This window comes from Macrobrachium rosenbergii, chromosome 16 (genome assembly GCF_040412425.1).
Source record: "Macrobrachium rosenbergii isolate ZJJX-2024 chromosome 16, ASM4041242v1, whole genome shotgun sequence".
Classification (NCBI taxonomy): Eukaryota; Metazoa; Arthropoda; class Malacostraca; order Decapoda; family Palaemonidae; genus Macrobrachium; species Macrobrachium rosenbergii.
In genome coordinates, this window is record NC_089756.1 from 58,222,245 (window position 1) to 58,240,236 (window position 17,992).

The 17,992-nt window shown below is 36.5% G+C and overlaps 1 protein-coding gene across 15 annotated transcripts in view; it reads left to right on the forward strand.

Annotated features, from left to right (window-relative positions):
* mri (mrityu) overlaps positions 1-16,904 on the forward strand; it is a 483,153-nt gene extending 466,249 nt beyond the window's left edge. For all 15 annotated transcript variants that reach the window (XM_067119190.1, XM_067119188.1, XM_067119179.1 and 12 more), the window contains one exon: positions 11,114-16,904. In XM_067119190.1, coding sequence (XP_066975291.1) covers positions 11,114-11,143 — 30 coding nt within the window. In that variant the 3' untranslated portion in view covers positions 11,144-16,904. The remainder of the gene's footprint in view (positions 1-11,113) is intronic.
* Positions 16,905-17,992: the final 1,088 nt, after the last annotated feature.

Below are 17,992 nucleotides of genomic sequence, written 5' to 3' on the forward strand. Positions count from 1 at the left end.
TTGTACCTAACTATATATATATATATATATATATATATATATATATATATATATATATATATATATATATATATATATATATATATATATATATATATATATATATATATATTAAACGACAATGGATCAGCCAAGGACATACTGTATATTGTACCATAGAATTCATTATAGAAGAGTTTGAATATGCTCTCTCCACATGTAGTAGCTCATATCCAGAAGATGGAATCTTTTGAAATTATATTGCACCTGGCACCATTAGCAGTATTACCTATTAAAGATTTCCAGTCACCTTTTTGTAGACAAACTAATTTTCAAAAGAGTAGTGTAGTGCCATAATTATTCCAGTGGCTAAACTGGAAATTACTCCAAGAAAAGTAAATAACAGTAGACCTATTTCTGTAACTAGCTATTAATGTAGAGTTCCAAATAAATAGTGCCAGACTAATGGATCAAGCAGAAATGTAAAATTACAGTTCCATCTCAGTTTGGATCTCAGAGCAGTAAATTTACATTAGATCCATAAGTAAATAATTAGAGCAGTTTATTTTTGATTTTCAAAAGGCAGTTAACACTGCAAGATGTTCAGCTCTCAGAGCATATTATATCAGTAATATCTGGGGACACTTGCCAATATTCATGGAAAAACTTCATAACTAATCTCACTTTTCAAGTACATACCGATAATATTTGCTCCAAAACTTTAACTAAAAAAAGGACTTTCTCAAGGTAGCATAGTTAGGAACACATTATATTGTCAATTAATACCAAAACAGCATATTAAAATATTCATGGAAAAACTTCATAACTAATCTCACTTTTCAAGTACATACCGATAATATTTGGTTAAGTTAGGAACACATTATATTGTCAATTAACATTCTCAGTTTGGATCTCAGAGCAAAACAAAGTTAATCACTGGGGTTAAAAATATTGTCTGCATGAATTACTTTGTGATATTGTAGGAAACACCAACTACTGTATAGTATGCCCACAAATCCTAAATCATTCTTACAAGGTAATACAAACCATGTGCATGCGTGAAAGTGAAAGTGGCTGTTGAAACTTGGAAACGAGGGTATGTGATGGTGGAAAGGGGGTTGACTGGTTTAGTTCCCCTACATTACATTACCTTGTCACTTTTTCTTCAGCTGCCATGGAGCGCAAATGTGCTGCTCTTCTCTCTCCCTTTGTAAACTTTGGATTTGGATGAGTAGCCCTCTACTTTTCTTTTTTATTTTAAGCTTTTTGTATTGTTTTTGCAATGCTGGTTTTGGGAATTGGATGGCCTTGTGGTTTTTTCATGTCTCCGACCTTGGTAGACTCACATGAACATTGTTCTTTTTATAAGGAGAAAGTGAATATTCATTCTTCCCCTTCAGAGGCATGTCCTTTGGTCAGGGTGTCATGGTCATAGTTGGCTCCTGGTGTTTTGGTGGAGGTGAACAACCTGATCTGCAGTCCAGGTAGTTCCCTTGCCTTTAGCAGATTGAGCCAACTCCTTTCCCCACTGTTTTCACATCAGAGTAGGTGTTACTTGCCAGAGGATGTGAAGGCAGCTACTCTTCCTAAGGACTACATCCATCCATCCATCCTTGTTTTGCTGTTTGCCCTTCACATTAAGTTTAACTGTTCTTGATGATATTGTTCTTTTTAGAAACTCAAGGATTTTTGGAGTGGCTCACCATCATTGCTTTATTTTAAAGTCCTCACTTGCATTCCATACCAACAGAATCAGCCGGTCTTTCATGGGTTTGTGTCCCAGCATTGACTTCTCTGTACTGATATAGGCACAGTGAAGACTTGTTAGGGAGGGAAACCCTTGGCCTTCCATAATCCCTAAATTCTAAAACAATGCATCGGTTTTAACAGCAAAACTGTTTGTAATAAATTCGTATCTTGTAAAATATGCCACCACATGAATTTTTTATGAAAAATATGCCACCACATGAATTGTTTTTTCAGAACTAAAAGTGCAATTGAGGACTTTCAGAATCATTGTCATCAAATGCCCTTGTACATCAAAACAATTTTACATTTCACAGATTATCAATACCTGCTGTAAATGTTGAATCATGTTGAATCCTTGCACATGTGGGCCTAAACAGAAATGAGAATGTAAATAAAGCTGCCAAACCTGCAACTATTGTGGCAGATCAAAGATACCATTTCAATTAGTGATATTTAACTTCTCTAAAATTCATTGTTTTAATAAATGGCAGTCTTTATGGAATAATGAATTGGATACCAAATTAGAGCACCTCAAACCCATCACTGGATTATGGCATTCTTTGAAATAAAAAAGCCACATTGTAGTAATCATCTCATCTTGAAAATGTTAACAGCCCACATGACCCAATCCTTGAATGAAGAAAAATCGGGTAAACACTGACAGTTACACATATCCTTTGTGAGTGTCTTGAGTTTCAAACTATAGGAAATGTCAAAGTTTTGGAAATAAAAGAAATTTGGTTCGAAACTTCATCATTTACAATTCTGCAGTAATTAAATATTTAAAGAACTGCAAGGTGCTAACATTGAATTTCTATTAAATATTAAAGAAAACCTCTTCAGGCCAGCTGTAAGAGAGTCAAGTACTGTATAGTACACTGTATTTTAATTCAGTCACTTGGTTAAACTACTTAATAGTAGTTATATGCAGTTAACATTGCATTGCTTTTACAGGCAGTCCCTGGTTATCGGTGGGGGTTCTGTTCTGACAGCATGACGTTAAGCGAAAATCAGTGATTTTTGGCACTTATCGGTGCTAATAATCGGAGATCGGCACCTGTGTTTCAGCGCCAATAAGCAGAAATCGGTACGTATCGGTGCCAAAAATCACCAATTTTCATTGCTAGACAAGTGGTGTAAAACCAGATCGCTGATAATCCGGGACTGCCTGTATTCTTATAGCCATCACTGTTGCTATCTGAGTATAGTTCTCTCACAATTGTTTCAGTATTCAAATGAGTATTACAAGAATTGTTACAAGTACAGTGGTATCTCGTTTGTTGAACATTTCTTATGATGAATATTCCGTTTTTCATCCGGAATTTTGAAGAAATTTTTTGTCGTTTGTCAAACAAATACTCTTACTTCGACCCGACCGATTGTCTTATTTATTATACTTGCACTTGACGTCCTACTGTGTCCTACAAGAAAAACAGACACACAATCGAACACACACACACACACACTATCGATTCCTCTGATTATGCATGCAAAATGTGAATAAAATTGATTTTGTTATCAGCCTTTGCCTACTACGACCATTTCAGTTTCCTTGAGGGGATCCCATCTCTCCTCCCCCAATCCTGGCCAGCCTCACACCATTTTCACCAAACTGTTCGTAAATCGAATTTTTAGCTCATACACAGAAACAAAATTTTTTGAAAATTTTACTTCATATAATGTACTGTACTGTTTTATTACTTTACACTTTAATTTAACTTTTGAACACATTAGTAATAGAATAAATTTTAAAAGGGAGACTTTTTTGGGTGAGCTTGAATGAATGATCCTGATTCCTTTTATTTCTGATGGGGAAATTTATTTCATATTTCGAACAAATCACATTTCTACCAGCCTTCTGGAACAGATTAAGTTTTAAGTCCAAGGTAGTACTGCATTACAGTAATACTAATGGCCAGCTGTTTTTCAGTAAGGAAAAAAACACTATACCAGTCTGTAATTTTCTTTGGTACATTGTCTTTTAACCTATTTTTAATTCATCATGTTTTCATTAAAAAATAAGTCATCACAAGATACAGTATAACTTTTGCTTTGAAAACATAAAATAGTATGGTAAGCCCACAATTATTCTTATAAAATGCAACATTATAAACAAGCCCTTTAGAATCACACCTAGAGGAACCTATTGAAAGCGTTCATTAATCATCACGTTTGCTTAAGAGTTTTCATATCATAGTGTGCAATGTGTAATGCTTACAGTTTGTCACTGCAGGATTTACTAGAGTTTATAGACTTTCCTTTTAATCCTAGTTGAATTGGTTTCTGTCTTTTGCTTTCCACTCATTCACTCTTTCGACATAGCTGTCCAACTTCTGTAATTTATTCCAAATTTAATTTTCATTGTCCAGTTAAGAACCAACTATTCAGGCCTGACCACTGAGAGTCCAGAAACTCCATGATTTTCTTCAGCTACTTTTTATTGATATCAAGTTATCTCACTGCAGTTTTGACATGAAAGCTGTGATGATATATCTTACTTGGAAGGCAAATTATTAGTGCAGTGAGCAGTAGCAGCCCTTTCTTAAACCAGTGAAAGTTGAAAGAGAGCAAACTACAAAGGGAAACTAAAACCATATAAGCCAGTGTGTCAGTATTCTTGTAAATTTAACTTCTTAAATATTTACGCTAAGATAGTTAATGGCCATGAATCATTTCTCAGTAATCAAGTGGTACATAAAGTGCTGGTTTTTTGTATACAGGCAGTCCTCGCTTATTGGCGGCGTCAGTTAACGGCATTTCAGTTTTACAGCGCTTGGCTATGGCGGCGTCAGTTAACGGCATTTCAGTTTTACAGCGCTTGGCTAATGACGTAGGTAACCAGATTTTCGACAACAATAAGCGATTTTTGGCGTCGGTAAGCGATTTATTGGCATCGGCAAGCAGTTTATCAGCTCTGACAAGCGGTTAATGGCGCCGATAAGAGGTTTGTTAGCGCTTACGATGTTGTAAATGTCATTTATTACCATAATTATCAGCGATTTTCGGTTATTGGTGCTCGGCTGGGAATGGAACCCCCGCTATTAACTGTGTGAGGTAAATATTGATTTTTGTGTGGATGCCAGTGAAAAACAATTTTTTAAAACATTAAAAAAAATTATATACCAATACCGATATCTTGACTTTTTCGTACATGAATACAAAATCCTGTCGTATCTGATTTCCCAAGGATTTTCTCCTGAATAAGTGTCATATAATTCCACCCTAAATGATTCCTGTGTGTTCTCCAGTTGCAGAACTTTAGTTTATTTCACCAGAAAAATGTTGGGTGTAAAATTTTAAGTTTTCGAGTTGTATGGAACATTTACATATTTCATTATTACTGTTAAGATATATAGAGTAGGAAGGAAAAACATAATCCGGGGAAACTGCTACATCATTTAAAGCTTTGAAAGATTAGGTCTTAGCATTTGAGGTTAGATTTGTTCCTAAGGTGATACAGCTATTGCCTTTGACTTATGGAGTACCATTTAGAGCAAGTGGGAACAACCATTGAATCTTAGTAACAAAGTAGTTAACTGGAGGAGGTGGGTGTGAGAGAGGGTAACCCCACGCTTGCCTCCCTCTCACCTCACCACTTCACTCCTTCTTTGGCTACCTTTTCCCTGTGCAATAATTGGACTCTTGGATGTGGATGAGTAGCTTGCTACTATTTCCTCTTTCACCTTCTTTATGCATTTTGGTATACAGGTAGTTCCCCAGTTACAATGGGGTTACGTTACAAGGGACCCGTCGTAACCTGAAATAATCATAACTTGAAACTAGCCAAGCCTACACTATACAGTATAATCTATACATATATGGTAGCCTAGTCTACACTATACAGTACAGGCAGTCCCCTGTTAGCGGCGATCCGGTTTTACGGGGCTTGTTTAGTGACAAAAATTGGCAATTTTCGGCGCCAAAAATTGCCGATAATTGTGTATTGGCACTGATATATACCTAACAGAGGCGCCGATAACCGAAAATCGGCACTTTTCGGCGCCCTTAAGCCCCGAAAATCACTGATTATTGGTTAGCAGCGATTTTCAGTTATCATCATACCCTCAGAATGGAACCCCCACCGACAACCAGGGACTGCCTATATATGCTATACATATATAGTTTTGTACTGTACAGTACTGTTAATTCTTTTTATTTTGAATTAATATCAGCTAATTCTGGCAGCTCAGTGCAGACTGACCTATTATAATTCAGTACAGGCAGTCCCCAGTTATCGACGGGGTTCTGTTCCGAAAACATGATGGTAAATGAAAATCGCCGATAACCGAGATTTTCAGCTCTTATCGGCTCAGATAACTGCGTATTTGCACCGATAACCGGGTAATGTATAAGTGCCGATAACCAGGTATAGGTGCTAACAACCAGAGATCAGCACATCTGTTAGGGATGTATCGGTGCCAGTACCCAATTATTGGCGCCGATAAGCAGAAATCAGCAATTTTCAGTGCCAAAAATTGCCAATTTTCGTTGCTAGACAAGTGCTGTAAAACCAGATCCACAGATAACCAAGCCTGCTGATGACCGGGGACTGCCTGTACTAACAGAGAAATTGCATAACACAAAGGTTCAGTCCATCGTCAGCGTACTTGAACAGTGTCAGGTTGTTGATGGCTACTTTTAAATAAAAATCGGAAGAGGAGGATAATAAATTAGCAGGATCATCAACTCGCTCCTCTTCAACTATTATTTCTATGGCTGTTAGTTCAGGTGTTACAGTGGGTAGGATTTTGATGAAAGAGCTATCACGAGATCTAGAGGGTCAAAGCTCAAATGTGGTGGAAGGCAATGGCATTGGAGTCATTTTCTTGAGGAAGGCATCCATTGTAGCTTGCACAGTGCATTTTTTTTTTTCTTCATAAATGACTCGGTAACATGCAAGAACATCTTGAAGTCCTCTCTCAACGCTAGCAAGTCATTCCAAGTTCAAATCCATTTTACTGAAAAGTTTCATTCGGTGCTCAATGGGGGCAAGTGCCTGTGCCGTTGATTTCATCTTAAACTTTTGCTGTGGCTCTTCTTCAATTTCTTCTTCCTCTTCTACTCTTTATCTCTCTTCTGCAAGTTCAATTAAATCTCTGCCGTTAGCTCTACATCTTGCACATCTATGAGTTCTTGGATATCTTCCTCTTGACATTCTAAATTTAAACTTTTCCCAGGTGTCACGATCATTTTATTAATTTCCATAACTGCTCCATCCTTATCGAAACCTTTAAATGGGTTCACATACACTTTTAGCAGATTTTTCCAAATCCCATCCACACACTCTTCCTTTACCTCCTCCATGTCCTTCCAATGTTCAGAACATTGAATTTCTTCCAGAAAGTTCTGAGTTCTTTCTCCTCATTATCCATAGCCTGAACAGCCTGAGCAAACATGTTCCAAAGATAATAGGCATTGAATGTAGCCATGGCACCCTGATCCATGGGTTGTATAAGAGAAGCTGTGTTTGGTGGCAGTTACTTTCTTGTTAATATCTCCGATGTGCTGAGGGTGGCCAGGAGCATAGTCAAGACTCAGCTGAATTTTGAAGGGGATATTGTTTTCCCTACAATAATCTTTCACCTCTGGAATAAAGCAATACATAAACCAGTCTTCGAATAGCACTGCAGTCATCCATGCTTTCTTATTATGCAAGTAATGCACAGGAAGCGTATGTTTGCTGATTCTTGCCAGTGCTCTTGGATTTGAGGATTGATAAATCAAGAATGGCTTGAGTTTATACCCAGCCACATTTCCCGGACCAAACAGAAAAGTCAGTCGATCTTTGTACGCCTTAAACCCGGTCATCATTGTTGCCTCTTTGTGGATCCAGGACTGTTCAGGCATCCACTTCCAATACAGTCCTTTTTTGTTGACATTAAAGATTTGACTGGGCAAGTACCCTTCACCAATGATGGTCTTATGCAAAGCATCCTTAAATTTAGTGGCTCCTTCGGGATCAGCACTTGCTGCTTCACCGCTAATTTCACACTATGAAAATTATGGTGGTTTTTGAAACGATGAAACTATCCATTACTAGCTACAAAATCTTTGTTGTCGGTATAATCATATTTTTTCTTTAGTTCCTTGAAAATCAAGCGTGCCTTTGTTTGCATGGTCAAGGTCCTGTGATTTGGATTGGCGAGTGCTCCTCAGGTATTTGCTCAGGTATTCTCCAAGGAATGCCCTCTTCAGGACAGATCATCTGCTAGTTTTTTGTTTCGATCTGAAGATGAGATCAACTGGCAGAAGTCCAAACTCATCCCCAAGCATCCTATAAAGTATCTAGGTATACTCTTTGACTCAGTAGCAGTAATTCTTCCTACTGGGCTCTTGTCTTAGCAACCTCAGGGAGGTAGCAGTGAAGTTGCTGTTACAATGGGAACTGCTCATTCAGTTGTGGCAGGTAGTCTTAGGTCATCTGTCATTGTTGGAGAAGCTCGTACCTCATGGGCAGAGCCACCCTCGGTCACTTCGTTTGGCAACTGAAGCAGCATTGGCCCTCTTCTTGTGATCCTCCTCCCCAACTCATGCCTATGAGTTGGGAAGTGAGAGAGGAAAATTTATGGTTGTATGACAGACACCTAAGAGAGTCTTGTTGAGCTCCCATCTCTGAAGATGCTCCTATTCACGGATGCATTGAAGAAGGAATGGGGTGCATCCCTGAGAAGAGAGTTTGTTCCCATTGTGTGGACAAAGGACACACCACATCTGCGCATCAGTGCCTTGGAGATGCAAGTAGCCTGGGTAGCATTGTAAGCATTACAAAAGGAGATGCAAGTGGCCTGATTAGTGTTGCAAGCATTCCAAGGCTGCTTGAGAGGGCACTCAGTAATGTTGATTAGCAACATCATGATGTAATTGTCTGTCAAAAAGGGTGGGAGAATTCCCATGGCCTGTTGTGTTTTGTTTGGCACTTTGAAGGATAGGGATCCCTCTTTTCTCTTTTCAGTTTGTAACTAAGACTCAGCACCTGTTGGTTCTGGATGAGGAGTTTGGGAATATTTTAGGTTCCCTCCTTCTGAGACTGTGATGACCTGGATGAGGTGCTTTTGTGCCTGGTCCATACCCTTGAAGTACTACCTGAAAATTCACTCCTTGAGGGTGGAATATAGGAGACTTATCATTACTACAGGTAGGTGCCTAGGAGCACCCTTTCATCCTGCTATGTGAGGTTATTAGCAGAAGTAATCTGGGTTTCCTTTTCCCTTGAGTGTACATGAATCTAGGGACCTGGACCATCTCTCACTTTTCAGAAAACTTACGTTTCAGGTAATGAGGGAGGGGGTTCTGGTATAACCACACTCCCTTTACCTTATTCTGCCTGAGGGATGTTGCCTTCAAGCCCCTGGATGTATTTTCCGTGGGACTGATGGTGGCTGCTCAAGAAATTGTGTGGCTACCAAGTCTTGATTGGACACTCCATGCCCCATCTGAGTTTTTCGAAGTTTTTAGAGATGTGTCAGATGAGTTAATGATCCACCCATCCTTTTCTTTTCCTCATCCCAAGCCACATCAGAGCAGAAGTACATGCTGGAATTGAATAAGATACAGGTAAGTTCACGACAAACACTCGTTCTAAGTAGCTTAGAATGCATTGTCTTTTGTCTTTCATCTTTTATCAAGGGGGAGGAAGGACATGGGGCCTTTTTCTGAACACATTACTTGATATGCCCACTGACCTGACAAGTTCCACTGGAAATGGTATTGTTCTCCAAAACATTGTTCTTTACTTAAGTTCTCTCAGGGATATCAGCCCCAGGGCCCTACTACCTTGGTCAGTTTTTTCACCAGACCAGTAGGAGATTAAAGGAGTCATAGCATACCTTGCTTACATAGGCAACTGGGTGCTTGGCATTTCCAGGTGATATCCAACTCCAGTTGTCTTGCAGACTAACCCCCTTCCTAAGAATTTTCCCAGTTTGAAAGGCAATGGTCGTATCCCTGTAGTAAAAATTGATTGAGGCAGTTTGTTTTTTTGTAGGTATACAAACCACTGCCTTTCATATAGGGTGTGCATACCTAAGCCACCCTGTTTTGCCCCTGATGATGAAAAAAAGCATTAAGTGGCAAGAGGAAGGCAAGTGAGGGGGTTACTCTCTCCCACCCCACATTTCCACCTGTTAACTACTTTGTTACTAAGATTCAACAGCCATTCCAGCTTGGGTTGAAGGATACACCATATATGAAAGGCTCCTGTTTGTATACCTAGGAAAAATAAGAATAACTTAAAAAATATATGATTTGTGAATAGTTTTAAAATTTTGTGCTTTTTGACAATCTCTTACTGTGATAAAAAATGGACAGTCAACCCCCGACTATTCACAGTTCAGGATTCACAGATTCACCTATTCACAAATTTTTCTGTGGAACATAACTCCACATTCATTGTGTACTCAGGTTCAGATAAATGCATACAGTTAGTATGTCCTATTCCAGCTTTGTCAAAGAATACAGTACAAAGGAAAAGTAATACCTGAAATTTAGTCGTTTTACCATGAAAAAGCAGGTTTTGAGACAAAAGTAAATGCACCACACTAAACAGGAATACTTTACAAGTTTACAAATGCAGACTGGAACTATTCCAATTGGGACATAAGCTAAAACAAAGAAGCTGGTTTTTGCTAACTCAAATAAAAACTTGCATTATTTTTTATGATAAAAAAATTATTTACTAATTTTCAAATATTAATATTAATGTAAATGCAGCAAAGCATCAATAAAACTTTTTTTTTTTAAACAGTCGCCAAATAATGTACCAGTGTTATCCCCATCTACGTTGAAAGAAAATGGTAAGGCTTGAATACTGTATGAAAGAAGATGTGCTTGCCTGAATATAGGGATAACTTTATTAGTTTTCACCTTGGTAAGAGTAACACTTGTAGGAGTGTTCACTGAAAGCTGTAAGCTGTATAATTTTAAGGGTAATGTTGTAATATGACTTTAAAATGATATTAAAGTGTTTTAAGATGATAGTTTAAGGTATATTTGGTGTTTGAACTATTAAAATAGGCAGTTATAAGCATTTTTAGGATGAAAGTTTAAGGTACATTTGGTGTTTAAACTATTAAAATAGGCAGTTAAAAGCATTTTTTTAGCTATTCACGGACAGTTGTGGTCCCTAACCCCGTGAATACTGGGGTCTACTCTACTATACAGATTTGTTTGATTGTATGAAATATGACAATTATTTTCCAGATCAGATTATCATGGGTTGTATAAATTAGAATTCCCTTTTTTTTTTTAAGTTGAAATCAAAATCACAGGTTCAACATGTTTCCTCGAGTTTTATTGAAATATCCCTGATAAACATCCACTCGATTCCAACAGGCAGGCAAGCAATCTTGAATGTGCTTTAACAAATTATGTAACTTTTATTTGTCAGGTGAGCGGTGGACACGAGGAAGCAGTATGAAGGGGAGCACCCTTAGTTCCGAAACGTCTCTTTTCATCATCTTTTTCTTCATTAACACCACTGCTGTGGAGATCGATACCACAGCGTGGTTATACTGCTTCCACGTTCTCAATGGACGAGTCTCCCCTTTGCCGCCATGATGCCTCACCACAGGAACTACCGAATGGTCCCAGCACAAGAAGTCTCTGGTCATGCCTCTTTTGCAGCTGTTTATTTCGTAGACTATTTGCTTACAAAAATCTGGCGTGTGAGCATTCATACGACAGTTTGTGATGCTAAAACGTGATGAACCTTCCATATTATAGGCCTGAAATTTTTGGAATATTTGTTATTTATATGTACAGTATGCCTTTGTAGAGGTGTGAAAAATAGAATGGCTGAGCTTTGATAAATTTGTTGAATCCATGAGTACCATAACCTCTTGTTAAAAGAGTACTCTACAATGGAATGTTTCAAAATAATTAACAAAGTTTGGATTTCCTCTCAAGTGTGCAGCTACTTACACCTAGCTTTCTTAGTTTGCCTTTAAATCTTAGTGGTGCAGTGGCTGTGCCTCAGTTGGCTTGAGGTGTAGTATTTTTTTGCCAAGATGCGTTAGACTCCAAACTCAGTTACTGTAAATGCATCCACTAAGAAATATTATCAAATACATAGACCTCCATGTCTTGATTTTTCTAATGCAGTACTTGCTGTTTTTGTGGGAATATTAATATGCTGCCATTGCCTTATGCGATATGTGACAAATATTGTTCATAATGGTTTGGTGCTTGTGATCGGTATCTTTTATGTAGATAAGCCATTGTTCCTTCTTTTGACATTTTCTAGTGCCGAATTGCATATGTAGGTTGGAAGACACAGTATAATTTTTGTACCTGTTTGCTTGTCTTTTGATAAATATTGGGGTTTCCAATGATTTTTGTGGTTACAGGTTAGAATGTAGCATTGTCATAATATTTGTGCTAGCAGGGTATTAGGTCTATGGTATTAAGAAAATGAACTTAAGTTAGGTACTTTATTTTGGTGATTTAAGTACAAAATTATATCATTATTTGTGCCAGTGACAGTTTTGTCGAGGGATTTGTAAATGCAGTGTTACTTGAAAGTTGCATCAGTTTTAAATGTACCTGACTTGCTTGTCATCTCTTTTTGCTTTGTGACTTCATTGGTGTATTCACATTGCAGAGCAAATTCTTTAAATTCATTTTGACTACAACAGATTGCTTTTTATTTTGTAGATCGATTTTGAGGTTGCTAGTTGGTTCTGTGTCTTAGCTTGTAAGCAACTCAAAAAATGAAGACTGAATATAATATAAAGTTAAAAACTTGTTGAGTCTGCTGACCATCATGTTGATTGTAAGCTCAGAATACTAATTTGGGTGTTTCATCTTTTGTAACACTGATGTTTCAGGAGTTTAAGCTAATTGGTATCTTATGTGGTGGGAATATTTTATACACAATATCATAGTTGATATTTTGGGGAATTATTTTATCAGGTGAATATCAAATACATAGACCCTTTTATATTTTATGAGTCAAATTGTCCAAATGAATACTTAGCATTTCATATATTTTTTCCCATAAATATAGGTAAATATATGCTGTGTAATGAATCCTGCCGGCAGTTAGGATTCAGATTGTCATTATTACATATGAGTTAATGTAGGCTGTGACAAATATTTTTGGTATGCTCAAATTATCTTGCATTCATATAAGAATGAGAGATGATTTTTTCGTGTTTTGGTACTTCGCATTACAATACTCAGTAGGCTGGGTTACTGCTAAACTTCATCTTTTTTGTGTCTTTTTATAGAAGCATATTGTGATGTCCAATGATGTATGCCATAGTCAAGTTTGGATTTTTAGTTCTTTAAATTGATGAGATTCAACCATGCCATAGACATGAATTTGTGTTCTGGTAGTGGCAAATTCATCATAGATTGTTATAGGTTTTACAGTTTGGAGATTATCTGGATTAAATTTTGGAAGTAGATTGAATAAAATTGCAGCACTGTAATAGATAAGGCTATAGTAGGAGAGAGACATCCATCATAGTTTATTTTCCTTGCGGCAGCAGTAACTTATTAGGATTTCGTAACATTGAAGTAAATGAAAATGGCTTTGAACATATATTATCCAGTGACACAAAAAGCTGTCTAATCCCATTTTGTCTTATGGAATTTTTCATGTTTTGGCCATCCTAGTGAGAGTAAAGAATGTTGATGCAAAGGTCTGGCTAAACTATCATTAATAATGGTAATGGAATAAAAAATAGGAACACTAACATCACACTCATCATCCTGTGCAAGTGAAAATTTATCGTTGCTTTTGATTGAGTGTATTATCAACTTTTTTTGTAGATACTACATTACTCCTCATAGTGAACACTATTGAACAGCAGGGACTCCAAATACTTGTGAAAATCACATAGACATTTGCTGAACTTGGAAAATGTATGCATATTAGAGGTCTGGGATAGCTTCTGCTGTTATTGCTGACTTTATTCACAGAATTGTTTAATAGTAGTTGGAAGCAAACTGACTGAAATTTGCAACTTTTCTCACACAGTGCACAAAGTTCATTTTGTATTTGTAACTATTGGAAAGTTGCGGTACAGGGTAATACTTAAACTAAAGTTTTGTGAAGTTGAATTTTGGTATTTGCATTTTTATAAGAAATGATTGAATCCAAGTGACATGGTATTTTACTTTGTCAGAACTGTAACTGTGTCATGTATGCTTTCATTTCTCTGGGAAATCCCTGCCTCAAAGGTTTACAAGTTTTTTGCATTTTTATTCATAAAACAGATTTTTTGTATTAGTTTATCTTGGATGTCCATGGAGAACGGCATTTTTGGGAGTTCACCATCGATTAACAAGGGTTAATGTTGCCTTGGTGATGTAAAACAAGAATTAGAAAAAGAAGCAGCAGGTGTGCAAGTATTATAACATTGTCAGTATAGATTTGTATTTTTATATGAAATAACCCTTTATGAAGCAAAGAAATGACATTTGGTTTAATTGAATTCCTTGTTCTATGTAACAGGGTTTTATTGTTCCCTTAAATGATTACATCTACGTATTCTTAAATTTTGCTGCATATCCTGGCACTCAATTTCTCTCAGTAGGTTTATTATTTCAGAGAAATGCTTGGTTCAGGTTGTGTCAGAGTAATAAATTTGCTCATTACGGTACTAAAGATTTAACATTTTGCTTCCTGTTCTAAATGATTTTGCAAGCAAGATTTTTTACTATTGTCTGATTAATTGTTTGCTTTTTGTACTGTTTTTTTTTATTTGGAAATTGATTGGAAGTCATTTAAAAATGTATGTATTATTTTTATGTTTTTCCCAACAACTTGCAGATCTGAAGTGTGTATAATCTTTCACCAAGATGACATGTATCTATTGTATCCATAATTTATGAAGTTTTGATGTGGTTTTTGTAGAAGAAAATTTTGTGCTTGGTGCAATAGATAAATCTTTTTCTTCCTAACTACTTTTACAGAAACACAGAAATGATGTACCAGATACCATAACCAGCGCTTACTTAATGTTGTTTTTTTAGAATGTTCCTTTTGATGTATGATGTTTTCTTGTAACTGTGAACATAAAGACCAATTTGCAAATTGCAAGTTTTGTAGATTTAATTTACTTTGTAATGTGAACCTTTCCATAAAACACATACTACTTTAGCTTGTGCAATTAATAATCAAGATTAATATATTCATTGCTTTCGCAATAAAATCAGATGAACCCTTATCTGAATCATCAACCTTATCCCCAAGTTTTATTCTCAGAATTTAAATCTGTTGGCTGGTTAAGCTACTGAGTTATAGTAATAATATACTGCAGCTTAATAGACTTGTTAAATGTTGATTATGTTCCATAGATTTGTCCTCTTTCTTTTAAGAAGTCAGCAGTATTAATTTATTAAGAGTGAGCGGACCTCTTGATATTGTGTTTGTTGAAACCTTTAGCTAGTTAATAGATTTCCTTGCTGTTAACGTTCTTAGTGTGTTTTTCTTTGCTGAATGCCTTTGTGACTCTTCCAAAAGCAAAGAAGTTATGTAAGGAGTTTTGCTTTAGTTTGTTACTTTTGAGCTAAAGTACCATTGGTTTTTCTCATTTTTTATAATTTTTTGTCTGTTGTAATTGTTATTTCCTGCCCAGATTTTAGAAATATTTTTTGTGTAGATACCTTTATATTTAGATAGCTATAGCCTAGCCTAGTCTTTTCTTGTTTTCGCATGACATACGATATTTTATTCTTTCTGCCTTGAAGCCCATGACAAATCTGTAGCACTTTATTTTTCCTCTGAGTTAGTCATTGTCTAGTCAGAGGGTCTCTTTGTAATTATAGTTGCAGTGAATTTTAGTTCATTCCCTGTCTTTCCATCTAGTCTTTAGCAACGGTTATCAGCTTTGGTGAATTATCACAGCAAAACCATCTCATTGAAGGACTTGTGATGTTTTCTTCACTTGTATGCTGTGCTATCTTACTTGTCACCTGAGGGTTAGATACTGAACTGAATGCTGATTTATGTAATTTTTTTATTCACTTCATTATTGCTTTCATTGTGTACCCTGTTAGAACAATTTCATTTGTTCTTTCTAAGATCTACCTACATCGAAAAAATTATATCAGGGCCCAGATGCTGACTATAAAGGTAACTCAAAATTCATAGGTGAACTCAGTACTTCTCTACACTAAATAAACTGTATATAATTATTTGTTGTAAAATACCTTGGAATCTTTAACTAGGGAATGATTGTTTGTACAAAGGAACCCTTGACTTATATTTGATTATTATTATCCCAAGAGTCCTTAGAACAGTGTTTAAAGATTAGTGCTCTACTATGAAAACTGTATCTAAGGCTTGATATTAAATGTGAAACATTTCATTAAAAAGTCATGAAACATCTTTGGAAGAAACTGCTCTCAGGGTTGCCTACCAGAATTTAAAAAATGGATGTCTTTGGTTGTTACGTGATAGATAAGTTTTTGGCTCTTCTTTATAAAGTTGATATTCCACTAGCCATGAATTGATCATTAAGAGACTTTACCATCAGTTGCACTTCATTTGTGTAGTGAAGAAATGTTTTATATCTCATATTTGATGATATTTTTATGTTGAAAAGAGATTACCAGATCCAAGTAACATATGAGTTGACATGGTACTAGTATCAGCTTTACTGTAAGCTCAAAATCTTTGTATGATTATTTTGTTTTGGTGGAATCCAGTTTTGCATTTCTTGTCATTGATGATAATGAGAACAAACTGTGACTGTATTTTGCTTCTTTTGGAAATGGGAATATATATTATTGTTATTTTTAAGTATATGTTTTGAATTTTTAACAACTAACACATTACCAGTGCCATTAATAAGTTTGTTTATTGAATTATCTAAGGGTGAGTGTATCTATGCGGTATACTCCATAGCTTATTAGATTTTTACTGTCATCAGATACAAATAAAGACGGTCTTACAGGTCAATTACTCTATTGTAGATACACTTACTCTAGATGATTACATCTTTGGTGTATTGCCTTTGGCGCAAAAACATGTTTAGAATGAAATGATACATGACTGATAAACCTGTTTAAATAATGGGTTTGAATCCTAAATGTTTTTGCCGTCAATAATATTGTAGTATAGTTATGAGCTGTAGGTTGTTATCATGGAGAGAGTAGGTTTTTTCCTATCAATTTTTCTAACTTACATGATATTGGAATCATAAAAAAGTAATATAATAGCATTGCAATTATTGTTTTATTTAAACCTCTCTTTTATTGATTGGCTTTATTTTTTCCATATTATTCAAAGCTTTCATTTCTGGGCTCGACCTGTGTCACCCAGTGAAATGATCCATTAGCACTCATTTCTAGGTATAAATATTGCTAAATATACCAGAGAAAAAGCTATCCATAATGCCAGGGTTACGACCCCTGGATCGAACACCATTAGATGGTGTCGGTATGCACAAGGGGTGAGTGGTTGCCACTACCACAGATCTTCGTCCTACAGATTTCTCCATTCTCAAAACCCCGAAAAAAGAGGAGCCGTTCCGAAGCCTTACCTTCCGCACCTAGCAAACCACCACCCCGGCCGCCATATTCATTCCAATTTAGCACGCCTTCCAGGATACACCGTATTTTTCTTTGGTGTTGTTATTCAGTTTTTTCTACTTGCATCATGTCATTCCACCAGGAATTTCCACCATCTAAGTTGAGTACCATTTCCTTTTGGGTTTTTATTACAGAGGCATTATATTATGACTGTTCGTATATTGTTACCAAGGTAAATAGTTCTACGCAGCCGGGCGTGGGCTGTGTCTGCCTCTGCCATGCTTGACCCTCAGTCTTCGCATTTATTAGCAGAATATTTCTGCTAGTTTTTATCCATACTCCATTTCAGTTTGGAGCCTTATTTGGAGAATTTACCATTTCGCTGGTAGGAGGTAAGGGAGCCCGTATCATGACTGATCTAGGCTAGGGATGGAGGTACACCCCTCCCTTTTTCTGATCATAGTTTTCCTCCCTTTTCACTGGTTTCCTTCCTCCATCAGCGAATTGGTGCCTTCTCGATGGTGGTATTATTATTATCATGATCATAGCTGATGTGTACAAGGATGGATGACATGTCTATTCTTGGATTAGTTTATGTGTGCGATTCGGCGTCAGAGGTGGCCATTTTGGGTATCCCCGCTTCCCGTATAACGGATGTTGTTTGGCCCTCTCTGCCGCTGAGTCATTTATGTATTTATAAGTATATAATTTTTAGACATCTCACATCGAATGGTTAACTTTTATTATGTTAGTGCTCTTGACACAGGTAGTTTTATTCGATTGG